The sequence below is a fragment of the Octopus bimaculoides genome, chromosome 8, assembly GCF_001194135.2.
Source record: "Octopus bimaculoides isolate UCB-OBI-ISO-001 chromosome 8, ASM119413v2, whole genome shotgun sequence".
Classification (NCBI taxonomy): Eukaryota; Metazoa; Mollusca; class Cephalopoda; order Octopoda; family Octopodidae; genus Octopus; species Octopus bimaculoides.
Window position 1 is genome coordinate 12,820,933 of NC_068988.1, and position 23,515 is coordinate 12,844,447.

The following is a 23,515-nucleotide window of genomic DNA, read 5'->3' on the forward strand; positions in this document are numbered from 1 at the left end:
AACCATGTAACAAAGATTATTTAAGACATTGATATAATATTGAATATTTTTTTTGAAAAAAAAAAAAAATGGTTTTAACTGCATACAAAATGTATTCAATGAGTAGCAGTCGACTATTTTCTCCAATTTTTAGGGTATATTTATTTTTGCCGTTTTGTATACACCTCCAAATGCCAATGAAGATATTAATTATAAAGTCATACCATTACTTTTATCACAGGAATTTTGTTTATTTTATGTAATTCTTTGTATGTTATTTTGTTTAAAAAGAAAAAAAAAAGAAAAAAAAGGAAAAAATCCATTTCCCTATCAATCCAATGATTTCATTTCATATTTTCCAAATATTCTCCTTTCTCTTTAAAAATAAACTTTCTGAGATAAAGGGTAAGAATAGGGAATGGAACAAATTTAAAAAGGCCGGAGAGGGGAAATTTTAAGTGGACTGGAAACTGACAGTGATGAAGATATTGGCTACCTCCCACCCCCACTCTTTGTAGGCAATGCATTAGTCCTCTGCAAGGCATCTCCCAGTAAGTTTAAATAGGAGAGGTCAACATTCAACCAGCTAGACAATGTTTTAAGAGCACCAAATCTTCAAAAATGTTCATGTGGCAGGTAGTTCCTCTATTTGATACTTTTATTATTTCTTCAAGGAGAAAAAAAAATATACAAAGAGAAAAAGAAAAAAATATAATGAAACTTTAAAGATAAGAGCTTATCAAGGTATTTGATAGAAGACTAAAATATACCTACACACATCAAATGATTAATTTAAACATTTACATCCTAAGAATGTTTAAGAGTTTCAGAAATAGATTCAATAAAAAGTATCTATAAAACAATAAATTCTACCTGTAATCTTTGGTTAAGTTGGACATCAGCAGTTATTATAGGCAATTTTTCTGTAGATATATTTTTCTTCTCTTTTTTTTAAAGTTTTTTTTTTCCTTGTTTTTTTATAAAATACTAAGCAAAGGTAGCAATATTAATAAAGGAACAATTCCAGTTTGTACTGTTTTAAAATATTTAACACCCTGCTTCCAAACACCGTCTACTTTTACAACTAAAGTGCATCATGCTATCCTTTCACACCAACACAGAAATTGGGTGAGGCCTTGAATTAGAAATCTGATTTTCATCAAATAGATTGGTTTTGATATAAAAAGGGACTAACCATGTAGAAAATGAATTTAAAGTTACCAGTCACAAAGTTTTTTTATGACTACTGAGACATGTAGATATAGACCTAGCATAAAAATAGAAAGATTAAGAGGAGATTTATAAATGAGTAGTAAGCCTTATTACCAAACACAGATTTGGGTAATCAGGTTTGAAGGTATTGGTAATTAATCAAATATTTTTTTACTTTTTGTTGCACAAAATAGAATTTAACTACCTTTTTACTCATATGGGAGATGAATGAAATATAAAGGATATAAATCAATCAATTCATTTAAGAACCAGGTGAAGATGTGTGAGCTTCAAACATTGACTTAGAGAGAGAAAATAAAAGATAAAGCAAAATGAAATTAAAAAACAAAACACTTATTTGTTTCTTAGAATATCAAAAAAAAAAAAAAACCCTGCTGATAGAAACAGAATTAGCACAAAACATTGCCTATGATAGATTAAATAAAGGAATTAATTTAAAGAAATAATAGTATAAGAAAGAGTAATAAAATTATTGCTTAGTTTGAGAAAATGGTTTTTACGTAGAAGTTATGACGTGAAAATATTAAAAATATGAGGGGTGGGTGGTGGAAAGAAAGAAATGTTGGCAAAGGGACAAAAGATTAAAATAAAAAGTAAATCATTTCAGAAAGGTTATATAAAATTTCTGAATGAATAGTTATTCAAAATTGCAACATACAAAGTAGGTAGATGTGAAAGGGATGGGGGAAGAAACCCAAAAGATGGGTATTAAATAAATAAGCTTAAAGAAACACTAACGTTTAATAGATTTGAATAATAGAGAGATGGGGATAAATGCCAAATATCTAAATTTATATTAGTTGAAACTTCTAAAAACTGTTTCTGGATGTTAATGTAAGCATACACAGATATACAATTCACATAGATGCAAGTGCATGTACACTCATACACACAGACACAAAATTAATTTTGTAGGTTGTTGCTTCTGAAGCATTATTGCCAACTTGAGAAAAGAAATATTTAGGTAATCCCTTTTATTCTAATAATTCTAATTTATAGAACCAGACAAAAATTTTTTATTCTTGAAAACAAACTGAATTTACTAACCTACATTTAAAATCCTAAACCAAATAAATTTCTTTTGAGTAGATGCAACAATTTCTGTTATTGTCAACACACTGGTTTCAAACTGAAAATAATGTGGCATGAAACAATACTATTAAGCATGAATTTTAGTTTTTTTTATTATATATCTTTATATCTACCATCTAGTAATAATAACTGTTTCATACACACACAGACAAGAAACCTGAGGGCTTCAAGAAATTGTAATATTCATGCTTTTCCAAGGATATTAGTTATATAAAGAGATGATCCTGACCAGTGTTCAAGACAAGACTGAGAAATATGGTACTGCTGTAATACCATTCAAGACTGGATTGACACACTGTGATATTGATACTATTATAAGATTAACAATAAGAACTTTTGGCAGCAGCAACAAAGCTGACCCCAAAAAGGATGAAAAATAAATTGGATTTAATTAAGAATTTAAATACATATAAGTAAATTTTATCCCATGCTCTACCATTTCTGCTATTCCCCATCCTCAATACTAGCTTCAAATTTTGACACAAGGCCAGCAATTTTGGAGTGAGAGTAAGTTGATTACATCAATCCCAATGCTCAACTGGTACTTATTCTGTAGAACCCCAAAAATTGGAAGGCAAAATCAACCTCAACAGAATGCAAACTGAGAATGTGAAGATGAACAAAATGCCACTAAGCACTATTCCCAGCGTGCTAACAATTCTGCCAGCTGGCTGTCTTAATCCTCAGTATTAATACAGATTTTCAGCATAGGCTCAAATTTGGGAGAGAGAAAGGCACTGTTGCCTCCAGTGGGATTTGAATTCAGAATGTAAGCAGTCAGAATAAAACACCACAAGGCACTGTGTTTAACACAATACCAATTCTCCTATCTACCCTTGATAATAGCAAGAAAGCAGACAGAAGCAGTGAAATGCTATGCTAGTTCAACATCTCAGAAGTTTCTTAGCAACAATTTTCCTAATTTGAAGATCAAATTCATAACATGTACAAGATATGACTGAACTGCATTGATTATCAACTGACTGGTTTGAGTCTCTTATTGCTTACAGAGTTCAAATCTTGCTCCCTGTTAAGGTACTGTCTTTATACCAGATCCATTACAGTTTTTGCTTCAGTCAACAAAACTACAAAATCAATTTTACCAATCTCACTTGACAGACATCTAATGTTACACACATCCAACTTGTCCGACAATAAAAGATCGACATTCCCACCTCAAGACCTTTTAAAATTTGCAAATTCTTGACCTGTCATAAAATCCAATAAGATTTTATGATGTTTCTATTTTTTTATACTATTCTACTGTTGGCATACAGGAAACACTTTGAGAGCAAAGATTTTTTAATTAATCAGTAATAATTTGTCCTGATGACTGGTTAATAAAAACTTCTATTAGACAGGCTGTGATTGGTTCTATGCTTGAAGGACTGAGGAAGCCTACAGCAGCATTTTGTTCATGTAAATCATATCATTTAACATGTTAATATTTACATAACTGTAGAAATGCACTTTAATCTCATAGCTATCAGGATACATACACTCATCCAGTTTTAACATATTGTGTAAACCACCCCCATCTTTTCAAGTAAAAAAAAAATCTCTGTGTTTGGTAATGAGTATACCAGCTGTTTAATCAACTGAAATGCTTACTCATCAACATTTAGTAGAAGTGGCTGGGTATACCATAGGCACTTGTACTCTTCAAGAAGTTCTCAGGCAGAATCAGCATGACTTTGTTTGACAAGGCTGGATCTTTGAAGTAGGTACAGTCCATTCAACAGGCTTCTGCACAGCTTCTGTCTACCCAATTTCAGTTACAAAGCTTGTGAACGAAAATGGGTAGACATAATAAAAGACACTTACCCATGATGCAATACCTCTTGAATGTGAAACAAACTTCATAACCACTCAGTGATGCATGCATCCACACACACACACACTTTCATGTGTACATCTAGAGAGAATGAGAGAGAGAGAGGTTTACACCATGCATAGAAGTGAAGATTTCGTTTAATCAGAGCAATCAGAACCAGACAGAAATAAAATTGAGGAGTGTGGAATTTTATTTCTTTAAATAAATATTTGGTTTTCTATGGAAAACCTAAATGTATAAATGGAGAAGACAGATGACATAACTAACTGTTAATGCACTCTGAAATGTTTTCCATGTAAATTACAACTTCTTTTTATCCTATTTTCTATCACTGTGCTAACTGAGCATCATTTTAATAATTTAGTATAAGTGGTGTTCCTTAATATATCATGTCTGATTGAGTACGAGGTAACGATCCTAATACTGGCTAATATCTTACATGCCTTATATGGCAGTAACTTGTTTTGTAACCCTGGTGATGTCAATCCATTTCAGTTGGAATATAGTTCTGAGATTCAGAAATTTCCAAATTGTTTCTACTATAATATTCCACAAACTTGAACTCATTATCAAATTGCATTTAAAAAGTGTCACAAAGAAGGAAATCTTTCATGGAGAAAGATTACTTCTATTATTATTATTTTTATTCCAGTGTTTCCTATTAAATAGTGATATTAAACTAAAACTAGTGATGGATTTGTTATGAAGAACAAGATGGGTTTTTGTATTAAAAACCCTGATGAGTAGATCTTTACACGCAAACAAATTTTAGACAAAGCCGACTCATTTATATTGAACTAAACTGACTTCAGAGTGCATTCACTGCTAATCATACTCAAATATATTAACTTTCGAGTTTCAATTTATTTTGAAAATAATCGAGAGTCTGAAATAGTTTAATAAAATAATTTTGGTTTTATTAATCTTGTATCTGAAGAACTTAAAAAATCCTTACATAAATCTATTATGAGAGGTTTTGATATAAATATGAACGCTTAAAATAAGAGATTTTGCATTATAGAACCAGAAGCAGTCTCAGGTGGATTAATATCAAAAAGAGTTGAGCTATCTTATGACAAGAAACGCTGTTCTACTACTAAGAGTGATAAGAGATTCACTAAAGTTTTGAAAATTGCATTTGATATTTCTCAAGTGTATGTAATATATTTTTAACGGACTTATCACTGACTAAACTGATTACATTGACTTAGATTTCCTTAATATTAGCTGAAATAGGCATAAATGCAGAAATTAGAAATTATGCAAGATTATCAAAATGTATTTACAGATATAACTAATTTGTCAAAACTATCATCCATTTATTTAAGCAGTAAGCTTGCAGACAACAGTGACTTAAATATTAACATTCAAGGAAAACTTTACTGCAAGCAACAGAAAATGTAGAAATCCAACTTCAGGATTTAAATTTAATAATTACTACCCACAGGTCTTCATCATCATGTTTATCTGAAAACAGATGTTAAAGGATGATGATGAAGACCTGTGAGTAGTACCATGTGAATAAAAGTAAAAAAAAAAAAAAGTAAACAGCAACTAAAACCTTCTTCCATCTTGGGTGCTAAAGAGAATTAATGATTTTGATCTTAATGACACTGAAGTTTTGTGTAGAAGTTAAATTGGTAACCTGCAGCCTAAAATCATTATTGCATGATTTGAAAGTCAAAAGCAAAAATAAATGTATACATGAAATACTGGGTGATCAGCTTAATCTGGATAAAATGAGTTACAATAATTAACTCCTTTTATCAACCATTAGGGTCTGTACCTAAACATCATCCATAAAACCACAGATGTACTGATGGCAGTTGATATGAAGGGGTTGCTGTATGTGACATTTGTTCTTGAATGAAAACCCAGTGGAGTTAATATAACTCATTTTAAGTATTTAGGAGTAGGGCATTCACAATCTGTTGTAATTAGTGGGGTTGGACATAGATTTTACTGCCTTTGATACAATCAACACAAGACAGCAACAATTCATGCTGTTTGTAGTAGGGCTTTAGAACAAAACTGCTGATAGATTTGAAAAGTAAATTACAATAGTACAATTTACAGTTTAATTTGACATACATAATTCTGAAAAAAGAAAATCAGTATATTTCCCATTTAAAATAACTTAAAAATAGCTCAACTGAATTAGCAAGGGAAGTAATCACAACATTTCAACATGAACAGCTGCTTCCATAGCAAAAACACTGAGACAAAAGAATTAACTTCTGATTATTCACTTTCAGTAGTAATATTAGTCAATATTTATATATTGGGAAATAGCAAGCTGGTGCATAACATTTTAAACCATTAACATTGAAATGGTACAGAATCAAATTTTAGATTAACAACCAAATCATTGAGTAAGATTTTATGATGGCGTTTTTTGGGGGGAAATACATGTCAATTTATATATTTGAACTCATATTCCACTTGGAAGAAGAAATGATAACAAAAGAAAAATCTAGAACAACAACACAATTCTTGTGCTTCATTTTAAAGTTTTATTGATGTCATAGAAAGAAACGAGAAGAGAGTTAAGAGAGATTTGAGCATACAATAGTTTTTGAATAGAAAATGAAAGAGAAAGGCAGAATTGCATTAGAAAACTTAAACTATCTCTGAACAGGACCAAATAACCATGAACAGAATAACACAATTCCTGTACTTCATTTCTTGAAGTTTCATAGAGGTCATAGAGAGAAGAAGATAGTCTAGAGGGGTTTGGAGCATACAATAGTTTGCAATGGAGAATGGAAGAGGATGGCAGAACTGAATTAGAAAACTGAAACTAACCCTGAACAGGACCAAATAACCATGAACAGAGGAACGTCTTTAGTAATTTAAACAAAATGACTCTTGAAGAATATATATATATATATATATATATATATATATATATATATATATATATATATATATATATATATATATATATTAGAGAAAGAGAGAGAGATTAACCTACATTGTTGCATACTCTTTCCTAATTTTTTTTTAATTTTGAAAATGTAATCAATACAGCCTTATTTAGCTTTGATTAAATCTGCTAAATTTAGGCTTTAGTTTCGAAGAGGTTTAAGGTAATCAAGAGAAAAAGCATACTCAAAATAAATCAATTTCTCTTTAAGATACTTAAAATAGATCACCACATCTTACAACCTCAAACAAATTCGATAGGAAAAGTTACAAAGGATACCTACTAAATTCTTAAAATAGTTGTAAACTAAATAAAAATAATTTTTGAAAGATTTCAGAATTTTAAGTATATATGTGTGTTCTTTATTAAAATCCATTCATAAAATAACTAATTTGTTGACCACAACCTGTATATTAATTAGCAACTGGAATTTTCCTGGCCATTTATTATTTTTTTTAATTCATTTTTGAAGACTTGGTAAGAAGGCCACTTATGCCATGCATTATCAACTAAACATAAAAGAATGTCAACAAAATAGTTTTACTGAAATGGCAGCTTTTGATGTAGATTTAAGTAAAATTGTGAAGAGTCAACATAAATATCTCAAATCTTAACTGACTGATAACAGAAAACACAAAGCTTTACTCATTAATAATTTAGTGTTTGTTTAATGTAACATACTTTTTAAAGAAATATATAAATACGTAACTGAGAATTTGGCCACAAGCAACACCATGAAAAACAAGTTTAATTATAGCGTTAAAAGAAACCATTTACTCTAACTCACTGTGTATTGCATCAACAAAATAGAACATTTTGATGTAGTTTAAAGAAATCTGATGCCAAATTCTATAAAGTACTTAGATGAAGATGGTGATGGAAGAGGGTGGTGGTGGTGGTGATAATAATCCTTTCTACTATTGGCACAAGGCCTGAAATTTGGGAGGAGGGGAATAGTTGAATACATCAACCCCCAGTATTTCACTGGTACTTAATTTATCAACCCCGAAAGGATGAAAGGCAAAGTTGATCTCAGAACGTAGCGACAGACGAAATACCACGAAGCATTTCACCCAGCACGCTAACAATTCTGCCAGCTCACCGCCCTTGGCGATAATAATAATAATAGATTGTAGCAGCTGAACAGAAGTTTCTCAAGCTTCACAATCTGACATCTTTCAAGGACAAGAGCAACATAAGTATCTTTCTTAGTAAATTAATCAAACCAAAATTAACAAATGAACCAATCTTGCCAAACAGAAGTAGCTTTAACCTTTAATTCTAGAATAAGAGGCATTACCACTAACTACAACTTAAAAAATTATTTAGTCAAAAGTTCTCTAAAGATTACTAGTATATATATGTATACAATTCAAATGATATACAAGTGATACTAGCATAAAAAAGACAAACTTTAACAAAAACAGATCAAAAGGAGAAAAACGCAAGAATTACAAGAACAAGTATTTCAATGAAAGATATTCTGAGTAATCTTCAGCAATAAAAGATAGGAAATGAATATGGAATTACACACAGTTTACCTAAAAAAAAATAATCCTAAAATAAAATTCTTAAAATAAATAAAATTCTCAAATGAATTTCTATAAAGTACTTAAATAAAGATCATCTACCAAATTAAAACAATATGGTTGTAAGCAAGAACCTCCAGAAACCTAACAGAACACATTAACAGCAGTTTCTGTCATCTGTCTATCTGAGTCCTGTACTTGAGACCACCAAAGACAGTGGTGCAGTCTCCATTCATTATTATGTAATAAAATAATTTATAGCAGATAGGTGTCAGCCTAAAGGAAAAGAAGGGCAATTAGAAATAAACACAGACAAGAACTTCTTTCACCTTCTCTATTATTTCCCAACAGTTGACTTACTACATTGTTATCCTGCCAGCTGACATTTTAAGCCTTCACATTATAGTAATACATGCACATACACTCATTATCATCATGCACATAAAACTGTAATAATGGTATTGCTTACTCTATGTATATATATATATATATATATATATATATATATATATATATATACATACATATACACACACAAACATATATATATATATATATACATACATACATGTATGTATATATGGTTTTAAATGCAAAGAAACATACAAGCTAGTTTGTTTTTTTTTTTCTTTACGTTTACCTTACTGCAACACTTCTATAAGAAGGTTACAGAAATATTTTAAAAGCAAGTAAATTGGTTTGTGGGGGAGAGAGAAAGATTTAGCTACTACTGAGAGGGAAATGGGAGGAATAGTTGGGTAAAAATAGGAGGTGGTGGTGGTGGTGGTGGTGGTAGGGAGGAGGTTGGTTGAGAAATAGAAATTATTCAAGATAAATGGACATTTGGAAGGTAGGAAAATGATTCCAGTTTCACTAACAGTGGCTTAAGGGCCACTGGTTACAATGATGATAATAATGAAGATGATGACGATGATGATGGTGATGATGATGATGAAGTGTACAAAGTAAGCTTACAGCCAGAATGCATCTTGCAAGAGTCTCACTTCCAATAACTGACAGATTTCAGAAGACAAAGTCAAACTCGTGTAGTTTTTGATTTGATGAGAAATTGAATGCTCATGAAATACAGGCACACAATGAAAGACAAGTACAACCAAAAGCCTGTTCCCACTTGGCTAATCTGAGGACAAATAGGAGGGAGGCTGACTTTTTAAGTTCTCTAATTCTTTTATCTGTTGTGCTAAAAACAAAATCCTGAAATGAAAGAAAACAAAAATGATAAATAACACATGTCAAATTCCAAGGAACATATAAAGCTTATATTGAAATTTAAAAATTCAGCTATTAAGACATCAAGGCTATCGACCTAGAATCCGAGAGAAATTTTACCACCAGCATTATGTTCTGTTTACCAAGACTATTTTAATGGACATGTTGGACAACACCATAATGGTTATTCTAGAGTTATACACATAATATGACCAGTAAGTTTGGAAGTATATTTTTACCACCATGGGGAAAGATGGCATACATGCACTTATTATAATTGGACTTTTACAACATTTCTTGATGCTTATACAAAACGATGAAATGTATTCTAATTCTCAAAAGAAAATTACTTGAAAATAAAATTCAATAAAACAAATTTCTCATTTGTATTATTTGCAATTCTACTCCATTGAGTATCTTGGATAGGCTTTCATGCTTTTTATTTTCTTATGGTTGCTAAGAAAACTAGGTTTAGTTAAATGAATGGATTGCGAGAGCTGTACATCCCATGTACAGAGATACTCTTGGCAAGGAAATAGCTGACAAGTTTAGCGAGGAATTTAGTATGGAAGTAGATAACCAACTTACGAATCATTAAAATTTCAAGGTTATTTTGCAAGTTTTAGTGTTGCAAAGAATATAGCTTGCAAAGGATGTAAATAGGTAAAGTGTTAACTAAATGTACAAGCACAAACTTCCTTTCCATAAAATACCAGGACAGGTAATCATTAATATATAAGAGTTCATTTTACAAACAACCAAATATATAAGATCCACCCAACAATTCATGCTCTTAAAATACATTTAAAGAAAAGCAAATTTTTTTTTTTTAAAGATACAATTTAGAAACACTGAGAAGTATTTCTAAATATTTCCCATATATCCAGGTTAGTTGTGCAGCAAAAAAGATATTAGATAAATTATAAACAATTTACCTTTGTTCATGTAGAGTGGACTGTATTTCAGCTATCCTAACTAATGATCTAGCTCGTTTTAATTCAACTGACACTTGGCTACATTCCAGGCTGCCAACCGTTAGACCTTCTTCCCAATAGCGTTTGGCCTGCAACAAAATATGATTACTCCATTATTAAATGGTCTACTTGTTCATGCACATACACAGCAAATGTAAAAAAAACTATCTATACAATATATTAGCAACTTTACTTAAATTGAAACCATGTCTTTCTTTGTGAGTCAAAAGCACTAGACCACTTTGTTACTCTAAATTATTGATAGACATTTTACAGCAATTATTACAATTTCAATTTATTCTAGTCACTACAACAATGGATAAAAGCTATGTACAGTTGAAGCATCAGAAAAAGAAAAAAAAATCAATGTAGATTTAACCTTTTAGCATTTAAACTGGCCATATCCAGCCTCTCACACCCACCCTACCATGCCGTTCTAAAAGTAAGCAAGCCCATCATTAAAATCTCAAAGCTATGAAATAATGCATCATTAATTTAAAACAATGATTAAATAAGCATTATGTTTGACAGGGAAATCTGAATGCTAAAAGGTTAACTAACATAATGACATTTAAGCAGCAATCAGTATTTGAATAATATAAAATGTTAAGCAGAATTGCTCTAGATAACATACCTGTCTCTCTGCATGTTCTGTCTGCCAGCCTTGTACATGACCAATTAATTTGTCATTACAGTAATTGCTAAGTGAAGGTGGGAGTTCTACTGACAAGTCTTTCTTTTCAGAAACAGCTGAGAGTGCACTTGGTCCTACAGGTAGCTCTTTTGAACTGCTGGTACTTGGAGTAGGACTTCTGTTAAAATAAATGCAATAAAAGTAAGAACTTCCAGGCATAGTTCTTCATTAAAGTCTTAAAAGTACTATATTTACACATTATAAGTTTCACACTTATTAAGAAAATTACAAAATTCTTGGATGATAAAAATGGTGGAATACTGACTCAGTTTTCTCACTTCTTTCTGACCGTGGACTTTCCTTCCCCGATTCTTCTTCATGTGGTGGTGGATTCACATTCACTGGAGGGAGATGTGAGCTATCTGTACTCAGTGTTGGTGATTTCAGAGACTGTTGAGGTGAGGTATCAGCATGAGGAATTACTATTTTGGGAGATAAAACTGCTGAAGAAAATTGGAAAAATACATATCAATAACACTGCTTCAGTTATATTATCGAAAAAATATATTATTTTCAGGAACTTTTTTACAACAAAGACTATCTAAGCCAATAACCTGCTTCATACGATATCCACAATATCGTTGTCCAGAGCAAAACTCGTCTGTCTTTACATTCTGAGTTCAAACTCTACTGAGATCGACCTTACCTTTCATCCTTTCGGGGTCAATAAAATACATACTAGCACACACACACACCTTTCAATTTCTGTGTACCAAATTTATTGACCTAGGGTTATAATAGATGACACATGCTCAAGGTGCCACACAGTGGGACAGAACTTAAAACCATGTGATTGGGAAGCAAAATCCTAACCATACATCTACACCTCTGCCTATTCATTAGCATATTATCATTTTTGGTTCACCTTTCTTTCAGTACAAAAGGATTATGCCTTTCATCTCTCCAGAGTTGATTTCTTTAGTTTACCTTCTGGCAACAATGCCAGTGACAACATTGGCACCAAGTTCTATCTGCCTTGTTTTTCCCTTGGACATCAATGACATGGAGGGGAGAAGTTTGCATGCATTGGCCACTGCCAATCTTTCTCTATGTCTCTCATTTTATCTTAGTAATATTTTGCAAAACTCGTCACTTTTTTTACAAGTTAAAACAATTTACCCAGTCCTAAATGTTTGATGTTCAAAACATGAAAACCTCCTCACAATCTTAACATTATATACACCAAATTGGATTTTACACAGGTAAAGTTCAAAGATGACTTTCAAGATAGCTTTTAGCTTTGCTCAGGATTTATTATAATGCATTATAACAAATTTAGCGAAACCCTTTTTTCCATATATTACTTGATACATGTCACACTTGAATATATTTATATATAAATATATGGATATAAAAAGTATTCAAATGTTTTGCAAATTCTAAGAGTTATTTCCCTTGGAATAACATCTCATACGTTCCCAACTCTGAAGACTGATTTTTAAGATTACCAGTGAAAAAATATACTTACTGGTATGCTGTGTACTCATGGACAGCTGCCTAGATATGGCCTCTTGTAATTTCTGTAAAGTTTGTAATGCTATAATGGGAAAAAGAAAAAATATATGAAATAAAATATCCAAAAATACAGGGGAAAGAGGTGCCTGAAAGAAAGAAAAATTAGTATTAAAGCAGCAGGGAGGTAGGTAGAAAGAGAGGCGCTGTTTTTGCCGTAAAGCTTTGCAAATAACACACTTAACAGCAGGAACATAAACTGGTTATTATCAATTAAATTTCCTCCTTTAACTTGTAGACCACTGTTGGTTACTTAAGGCCTACAACCATCTGCCAATATTACAATGCCCATGATAAATATCTCCATATAATTCAATCCCAAAACCAAGGCCATAGCACTCTCATCCAACTACTGGCATCCATCCCCCACCCTACAATTTTCTATATTGGACAAATGCATCCTACTACTGCCCACTTAAATGATACAGTGTTAATAAAGTCCCCTAGCTTGAGAAAACATTTACTGCTAATGAATTGATATATACTTTAGTATTTGGATGCAAACTAATGTTGTACTATGTAGAAGATTGCAACAAAATTAATTACACTAAAAATCTGACGGTAAGCTTGTCTAATAAACAATATTAAAATTTAAATATTTATCAAAGAAAAGGCTGTGTGCTGACATTTGTATTTAGTATGCACATATATAGTTTTTGATAATATGCCTATGTTGTTTCAATATGCATTTCTATGGACTATGACTGCAAATTAATTTGTAATGTTTGTCTTTTTGATGCTTCATGCTTGTAACCAGATTTGCAAACTCTCTTTATTCAGCAATATCTGCTGTATATAGCAAACTTGTGTCTGTTATTAACTAAATAGGTGTGAAACAACTGTCAACAATACTGCCTTCCATCTGCTCAGTAATTCTCCCAGGCCCACAGATTGTCAAATACAACTTGAAGGCTAGATTGACTAGCCTAACAAACTATATGGAAGAGGTTGTAGAAGACAGCCACCAAGTTCTTCAACTCAAAACACACACAAATTATCAATAGTTGTTGGTGATTAGACAACTGAATGAAGCCATGAATGCAACATTGGGCAAATCTGCTGTTGACAGCACATTCAACAGTATGAAATGGTATCAAAAAGTTCCCAGACTAATTCTGCAACACACAATTGCATGCGAAGTGAGAGCTAGCAGTGACATTGCTGTGTTTTCCTCACAAGTTGTGAAATTTGTATTTTTGTGATCTCGTGTATGCTGTAGGCTGTGATTTCGTCATGAACAGGATGTTGGAACAAAGAGCCAACATGAAACTTTGTGTTAAACTTAGGAAGTCTGCTACAGAGACATTGGTAAGCTTATGGCAATGAGGCAATGGGTCGTACGCAATGTTTCAAGTGGGACAGGCACTTCAAAAGCGCAAGAACATCCTTGGAAAACGATGAGCAATCTGGAAGACCTGCCATGATCATCAAGAATTTGTCTCTCAGGACTAGACTGTCAATGGAGAGTTTTTTAAAGACATTTTGAAGCATTTGAGGGAGGACATTCGGCAAAAGTGACTGGATCTATGGAGCATGAAGAATTCCATTCTTCATGACAATGCACCCTGTCACCAAGCTCTCCTCATTCATGAGTTCCTTGCCAAAAATAACATGGTATCACTTCCACACCCATCCTATTCGCCAAATTTAGCATCTGCTAAAGATGAAAATGCAGCTCAAAAGTCACCGTTTTAATATTGTCAAGATCCAGAGTGAATCATGGAAGGTCCTCAACTTGCTTATGGAAAACAACTTTCAGGCCAGATTCCAAAAGTGGTGAGAACACTGGGACCAGTGTATAGCTGCACAAGGCGACTATTTTGAAAGAGATGATGTTAAAACTTACGTAAATAAGTTTTTATTAACCATAGTCTGAGAACCACCTCATATTATGGTTATAAATAGTTCTGACAACTTTTTCATCATTTAACCACAAACTAATTAAATGATGGCAGTCTCTGCACTAATTGGGAAAACTAGTAGTCATTGGGTATTCTCACTATCTGAGAGTTGATTATACCATGAGTATTAAAAGCACGCTATTAAGCTGTTAAAAAATGTGCAAAACTTTGCCAATAGTAGAACCTAACTTTTGCAAAATGCAATTCATCTTTTTATACCTACCAAATAAATAAGTGGTAGGTGTAATAAGTATTTAAACATTAAGTTTGTGAGCAATGCTGTGAAGATGCAGATTGATACAACAGCAGTCACGGGTCAAATATTTACAATATTTATCACTTGGCCAGTGACAGAACTCAGTGGGTTGCAAATGTCTGAGATAAGATTGAACAAGAGGTACTGGCAAAACATATTTGCATTGATAATAAACTTTACAGGTAAACAGAACTATAAAAACAGTTTCAAGAAATACTTTCCAAATGGTTTTGCTTTGAAAATGCAAAATAGGCAAAAGGCTTGAATGCCTAATAATTAGATATAAGGATATAATAGAGAGTGCAGCTTATTAAGTTAAAATTGCAATAGTCAGCTAGTCAGAAGGAGGTGGAGGAGAAGATACATAGAAAGAGATGTAGTCTGGCAGACAGGCAGGCGAAGTGCACAACTTTTTGTTTTTTTATTAATATTAATTGGAAGTGAGCAAAACATTAATGATTTTTGAAAAACTAGTGGTTTAGTACTTTTATTAGTCTAGAAAGAATTAAAATACATTTGCAATTTCCAATATCAACAAACTTTTATGGTGCAGCCAGAGATGGAATATACGTAGCATGCATTTACTACAATTGTTGGTAGCTTAACTTTAATCCAATTCCAGTTTATTCTGTTTATATTTTCTAAAGGTATATATCAATGCTAGTGTAACCATCTACCCATAAGATTACAAGCAACAGTTCATTATCAATCTGTATCTCACTTCATCATTTACTTCACATTGAATATTTGTTTCATTTCTTCCTAGCTAATTACTTCATGAGAACTTGTTTCAGAAGCGTTCCAGTTAGGACCATCCAGTTTTCCCTTCTCTCACCAAACTATATCCAGAATCACATTACCCAGATTGCCCTTTCGTTTTTGAAAACGGCATTGTGTGATTTGAAAGTCTAGCTGCAATTTCTAGAAAGTTAAATGGCCATACATCTCCCTTGCTGGCTCAACAGATTAATGTTTAGACACAAAAATGTAATTTAATGTATTACTGTATTATATTATGACTCCTGTTAAATTGTCAGATGGATTATCTGATTAGGCTTTTTTTTTTAGTGACAGACCAATAATAGATAAATTTAAATTTGTGCTTTCTAATGGGGTACCAATGGTAAATAATTATCGTATATCTTAAGTAGTAGTAAAAAATAAGTTCAAGGAGTTATATATATAATAGAAGTATGGTGCTATGGAGCAGCAAAGAAAGATGCACTGTGAATGTTTAGTTGAGGTAGTAGCCAAAAAGTTCATTGATTACAGGGCGTATGAGAAATCTTACACATGCATGTGTGATTTATAAGTGCTAAAGTGAACACTGTATTAAGATATTTGAAGATATGACTTTACCTTTTACTTTTGTTATTGAGGTTTCTCTGTTAAGTTCTACAATTAAATTTAATAAACCGTTTAAAAATTGCCAAAAATTTGGAGAACACAAAATACACAATGTTGAACAGTGTTCAACAATTGTTTATTAAGTGAAATCTCATGTTATCACTAATGTAATAATGAAGTTAACATTTTGATTTAAATATAAGTTTTAAAAAAAGGCAAGTAAATATAAAAAAAAAATTAAGAAACATAATTTGCACAGGAACTGACAATTTAATTCATGGACTATTATTTGAACGAAAATTTCTTACTTGAAAAGAAAAGAAAAAAGAAAATTGAAGTCTTACATCCATTTTTCTCTACTGCTATCAGGACAATTTTGCAAATTTGAATATTATTTACATATTAAAGCAGTGAATACTTTATACGTAGTTTTGAAGAATGTACATTGCCCTCATTCATAACACAATAGATATTTAAACTTGTAACTTTGCACTCACTTATAACTTCCTTAGATTTTAAACATCATGCAATAACTCAATTTTTCAAATGTGTATTTGTGAGCAATACTATGAATGAATGTATGCCTCTCTCCTTATATGACAATATTTTTAATTGATAGCTGCACTTTTTAAGTACTGTTCACCACCTTAAAAAATGAAATAATTTTCTGAATTAAAATGTTTGAAGAATAACGTTCTTCAAATAAAAGCTGTCTAAATTGTGCACTTACTCTTTGCCATGTTACCAAGATGATGTAGAATGGCTAAATGCATTTCAAACTGAATTCTTATCTCTGTCAACTTTTGCAATTTCTTTTCTTCAGTACATATAGTCTTTATTATTAATTACTAATTATTTAACAAGCACAGTTGTCCAAAATAGAAAAGTGCCAAGTATGTTGGTTCTGAATTCAAATCCCAAATATCAACTCAAAAGAGGATTAAATAATTGGAGTGTTTTTGCCCAGTTTACAGAAGCAAGAACATTGTTGTCATATGATGTTTTTACACAGCTTCAATCTTATTACAAGTGAGACAAAAGTTAAAATTGTAATATTTTTTCACCTATTTCAGAGACATTAGCAACCTTAGGGAATCAGTTCCAGTCGCTTACCAAAACACAACACCATATTTTGCACCTGTCTTTCTTGTAAACAACATCACATTTATTTCTTACAAGAGAAATAGGATTGAGGGAAAAAGAAAAGAAACAGCTTCTAACTGAAGCATTTTGATAATGTTTAGACATTAAACCAAATATTTATAGACATGGCTCCACCACTCATGAGAAGATGCAGGTCATCTGTCCACACTGAGAATGTTTTCTATAAATGGTTTTTGGTTTCCTATAATCTTACATGGATGAAAATTATTTAAATCAAACTTCATATTCTTTACACATTATGATCAGAAATACCTTGTGCAGTGCCATGCTTCAATGCAGAACATCAAAGACTGTTCATTACAGCCTGCTTAACAGTGGTATTCTGATACTTTGCATACCCATTGATGGGTTAAAAAAAAAATTTTAATGAAGCTGAGCTGCTCAACCTGTAAGTTCCTACTCAATATGTTTTATTCGAATAAGACACTTTTCTATGATGGTTCACACTAAAATACAAACAAAAATTTTAAGCATTTGAGTAATTGAGTCATCAACAACTCAATCATGAAAAAAAATACAATAAAGGTCCCATGTTCCAATGCTTTACAGTTAATGAATTCATACCATGATGCCCAACACTACTGAGCACATGAATCCATACCCATCAATCAAATTACTACCATTTTCAAAACCTTTCATTTTTGTCTACCAAATTTCTTCCACAATAGAAAACAACTGCAAAAGACTCAGTATAATGACATTCTGGGTTTGATGCTATTGTACTGGACTTTGGAGAATTTGGGAAGTGAAGAAAGAACTCATATTCAGTGACCATTGGGCAGCAAAATGCTAATTCAACAGTCATGAAGCAGTGGAGCACGTAACCATGTTTTTATCATTAAGACGTTGGTGGTTGTTATTTAACCCCTCATCTTTTAAATCAGCCATATATTCTACCTGCTTTACATTCAAACTGGTCAGATTTTGCACCTCCCTCTCACCTACTATACAATGTCATTCCAAAAATAAAAGAACACATCATTGAAATCTTAAAGCCCTGTGATAATGCATCATTAATTCAAAACTATGTGAATAAAACATCTGACAGAATACTCGGAATGCTAAAGGGTTACATGCATAAAATTTCTACTTGAATTTTAATGTAGGCCATTATGGAGAAGTGTCTTGTTGGACTACAGTACCGTGGATAGAAAACTTCAGACTATCAGTAGATGTACAAACTTTCAGAACACTATTGTTAGACATTCTGTTAAGAACCAATTTTCATTATTCAATATTAAAGTATGACACTGCACAAGGCATTTCAGACCAAAGTGTGCAAAGAATATTGGTTCATCCTCATCTTGTGATTGCAACAAACTTCTCATGAATGATGAAACATATTTCCATGAATGAACAAAGCTTCCACTATTGGTCAGTCAACAATGCACATAACCTTCACTGAGAACATAAGTGTGGTGTTACAAAGAAAACTTTGGTATAACAGAAACAGAACCGTTTTTCTTTGAAGAAGGCTGACATGTAGTAAAACTGAATTGTGATCATCATGTGATCAAGTTGCACAACTTACTTTTCCTAGAAATGGACAGGCTATATGATGGTATTAAAGAAATATTCACTGAACATGTTGTTTCCTAGAGCCTACTTGATATTTTATTATCTCTTTTGGAGCTACCTTGAAAGAAAAATGTTTGTCCCATAATACACCAAATGAACTGAAAGTTGCTATTTATCAAGGAATTACATCCAATATCTCCAAACACGATGTGATGTGCAATGTAGAACTTTTAGGTTACAAATACATGTAAAAATCAACAGAAAGTATTTGGGATATGTTATTTTCAAGATTAAAGGAATAATTATCAATATTTGATAAATGATACATTGTTCTTTACATTTAAACAGTAAAGGATGCTAATAGCTTATATTTACCAACATTGTATTCATTCAAAAAAAAGAGAAAAAAATATTTCCCTGTAAAAGTTTGTATGTGTGTGTATGTGCATGTAAAAGAAACACTGACTAAACCATCTCCCAATTTTGTTTTTTAAACCCATTACAGTGTCATGAAAAAAAAACTTTAAAATCTATCTTAACTGTTCCGATATTGTATTCCTATCAAAATACGCTGCCTTTATTTCAATTAATTTTGATAAAAAGTTCAGGTCACTTTAAAACAGAAAATTCATATAGGAACATGGACAGCACAAACACTTCTCCCATGCCTCACCTGCTGGATGAAATTCTTTTTGAAACGATATAAAGATTCAATGCTTTCAATTCAGCAAGTTTGATTAAGTGCATTGAAACTGTAGCTTCTCAGCTAATATAGAATATACTTTTTTTTTCTTTTGTATTCAGTTTTACTTCTCTCACTGTAAGAGTAAACTGTGTGTGTGTGTGTGTGTGTGTGTGTGTGTGTGTGTGTGTGTGTGTACGCACAAGAGAACAAAGGATATATGCTGACAAAGAAATCAATAATAGTGTATCAAACAAAAATACTCATATTCTGCATGAAGCACTCACTTGTTATTCACATCAGAAATGCAGTGAAGTAGTAACATGCCATACAAAACCTAACTAATGACACTATTGTTCATAAAATGTTTGATGTTAAATACATGAAATAAGGAAAAGGAAAGCTGAATCCTTAAAATTCATGTTTTTTAGGCCAACCAAAGCCTTATAAATGAATTTGGTAGACAGAATTTGAATGAAGCATGTCAAAGTTGTAAACAAGTGTCACCATTTAGCAGTCATTTGTTTCTACTTTTCTGTGGAAACCTGTCTGGCCCTGTCAGAGTATTACCTTGCTTGAAAACAGGTGACGGTTGGTGACAAGAAGGGCACCTGACCAAAGAACATCTTCCTCAATGAGTTATGTCTAACCTATGCAAGCATGGAGAAGTGAAAGTTGTGATAATGATGAAGAATACACAATTTTTTTCTACATTTTTAACCCCCAAATTATAGATGTGCTGAATAGGTGAAGACTGTTACCCATTTTCTAGTTGTATGAGCAAGGTCGTCGTACTCAGGAAGGTATAAGTTATAACTGCTGTTCAAGCTAGATGATGTGTAATGAGTTTAAATGACTATAATGCTATATTTTTCTATAATAGTGAAAATACATTAAATGTTCTTTAGATTTCATAAGTATGCTCATAAAATTGTATTGCTAAAGGCTGCTAACTATTTTACAAACACAAACGATTCAAAAATAAAATATAAAACCATAATGGAAACAGCAAAATGACAATATGTACTTCGTTTCTGTTAATATGATGCCCGTACTTTTCCTCAGACTGTATTGTACATGGCTATAAGAGCATAAACCTTTTAAAATTTCGTTTGTGATTCAGTAACACATAAGAGCACAAATGTGTTTCAACCAGAATTCACACATACACACACTTTAAATGTTTCTTTCTATACTATTAAATAATTTTAATATCAAGTAATATATATTGTATTTTTTATAATTAAAACAATTGCCAGATCATAAACACCTGATGTTTAAAATACAAAAAATCCAGAGATTGCTTTTAAAAATGTGTAATAGAAAAATCATGCTAAACATTTGTTCTGTGACAATACACAGTAAAAGTGAATATATTCAGCATTATCAAAATGGTTTTCTAGTTAAAATTATTAATTTTAAAGTTTTATAAAACAGAAATTCACAATAGTCCATGTCAGTTAGTAGTACCATCTGAGGTGAATACACCTAAGTGGTATTAAAATGTTTATAGAGTCACTATGAGTGTAAAAAAATGTGATAACTCTTTCAGCTCAGTAGCTTTGCAGATTTAGAAAATTTCACCAATACTCATACTGAAGTACTTCTGCTCATAACTACAACACGACATCATTCACGCATCTAGCAAAACATTAGAACTCCATTTCGTTTCCAATGATCAGAACAAGCTCCTTGTATACCCAGACAGTCTTTCCATGGATGAGCTTGTCAAAAAACACCACAGACTGGAACATGAGCTGTGAGAATTAAAGACAATTGACGACACACATTCTCCATGAAGGAGTCTAGAGTCATTGTATTGATGTTGTCTTTGACATTTACAAAGAAACATCCATAAAATATGCAGAAAAGATTAACAGGGGATCAGAAACAGGAATCCAGTTCAGAAGCATAGCACCTGGACACACTATCCAGCAGTGGCATAAGTTGCTCAGCAGCCCTCCTAACAAAGCAAGTCTGATAAAGTTCCTGGTGGATGAATGGAAGGGACCAACTTACAGAGCGAAACTGGGGGACAAAGATCTTTTTGTAACATGTGATGACCCCTGCTTCGAAATCACGACAGAAAGGTGGGAGGAGGTCTCTGAGTTAAAGGCATCACAAGAAAAAGCTGACATGCAACTCCTGTTCCACACACTTCATGCAGCTGAGTCAGGCAGTACAGCTGTTGAGGATACTGATGTTCTGATTTTGTGCCTGGGGTTCTGTAGCAAAATCCTGTGCTCTCTGTGCCAGAAGTGTGGTACAAAGAACAGAACAAGCTTCCTTGAAATTATGAAAATGAGTCATCATGCACTGGGAAGTGGCATCTCTGATGCTTAAATTGACATGCATGCCTTCACAGGCTGTGATACAGAAGGTACCTTTGCAGACCGTGGAAAGCTGACAACGTACAAACAGATGAAATCCAACAAGACCTTCCAAGAAGCCTTCAGTGAACTAGGGTGGTCTTGGGATGTATCGCCTGAACTGCTTCAAAGACTACAGATGATAACCTGCCAAATGTACATACCTTCTGCTTCAACAACTGAAGTAAATTAACTTTGATACCAGCTGTATTGCACTCGATGTGGAGAAATTGAGTCGAGTCAACTACCTCCATGGTAGTTCATGCATGCTCTTCATGCAAACTACCAAGCAGCCATCTGGAGAAGATGTCTATAGGCTCAACCCTTCATTCCAAGCCCCATCAACTGTGGCTGGACATTAGACAAAGAGAGTGATCTTGCCATTGCTTGGATGCACAACTCACCTGCACTGGATGCTGTTCTTCAGCTTTTGTCTTGCAAATGTATGCATTCCTGAAACTACCAGCAATAGCTGCCTCAGCAATGGCTTGAGGTGCACATACAGGTGCAAGCTACGAACATGCGACAACCAAGCTCCCTGGATTCGGCGACAGAGAACCAGAATTAGAACTGATGGATTCTGAGGAAGACCACGATGATTAGCTTCATGGTATGCTGGGTAGCCATGGCAGATCCAGAACCTGACTAACCTGCAGCTGCTATACTACCAGAAACCTTTGTTGGCTTGAAAACAATTGACACAAACTTTCCCAGTGGCACGACTTGTGTGCACATAAGAAAACTGAACAGTCTTGATGCATCATGTTTGGTTTTATGTTTAAGACATACTCATGCATATGAAATAAGCAATTCAATTTTATAATAAGTATAAAAACACATATTGATTCAATTCTGATCTGTGGATCATTTCTTTACCCTTGCAATAGTCAAAATAAAAGATGTTTGTGAAATTTTTATTTCCAGTTTCTTATGGAAGGTATGTCTATTTATGAAGTGATAACTACTGAGCTACCATTCTGACAAGGCTATCATATAAATAGAAACTAGAGACATATAACAAGTCAAAAATTACCAAAAGAATTATTCACCTCATGGGGTACAGATACAGAAATTTTGAGGTCTGGGCTCAAGGACTATAAAAGGAGATGACTGTCTCATGACAAGACAGAATCAAAACAAATCGAGATATATTACAAAATGTAATGACATATAACATAGAATTTCTGTATTTTGAAAAGAATATAAATCACTGAGGGTGGTACATGATTCACATATCTTAAAGCAGTTACAAGGCCCAAGAAGGCCAAAATGCAT

The 23,515-nt window shown here is 32.6% G+C and overlaps 1 protein-coding gene across 4 annotated transcripts in view; it reads right to left on the minus strand.

Moving 5' to 3' along the window:
- The window catches only part of LOC106874988 (WW domain-containing adapter protein with coiled-coil), a 97,820-nt gene continuing 74,305 nt past the window's right edge, over positions 1-23,515 (minus strand). Inside the window, exons 8-13 of one of the 4 annotated variants that reach the window (XM_014922940.2) lie at positions 16,520-16,555; positions 12,960-13,028; positions 11,757-11,931; positions 11,432-11,609; positions 10,759-10,886; positions 1-9,808 (exon numbers count right to left, since the gene is read on the minus strand). In XM_014922940.2, coding sequence (XP_014778426.1) covers positions 9,730-9,808; positions 10,759-10,886; positions 11,432-11,609; positions 11,757-11,931; positions 12,960-13,028; positions 16,520-16,555 — 665 coding nt within the window. In that variant the 3' untranslated portion in view covers positions 1-9,729. Of the gene's footprint in view, positions 9,809-10,758; positions 10,887-11,431; positions 11,610-11,756; positions 11,935-12,959; positions 13,029-16,519; positions 16,556-23,515 lie in introns of all 4 variants that reach the window. The other 3 variants (XM_014922926.2, XM_014922956.2, XM_014922948.2) reach the window with 3 other exon arrangements.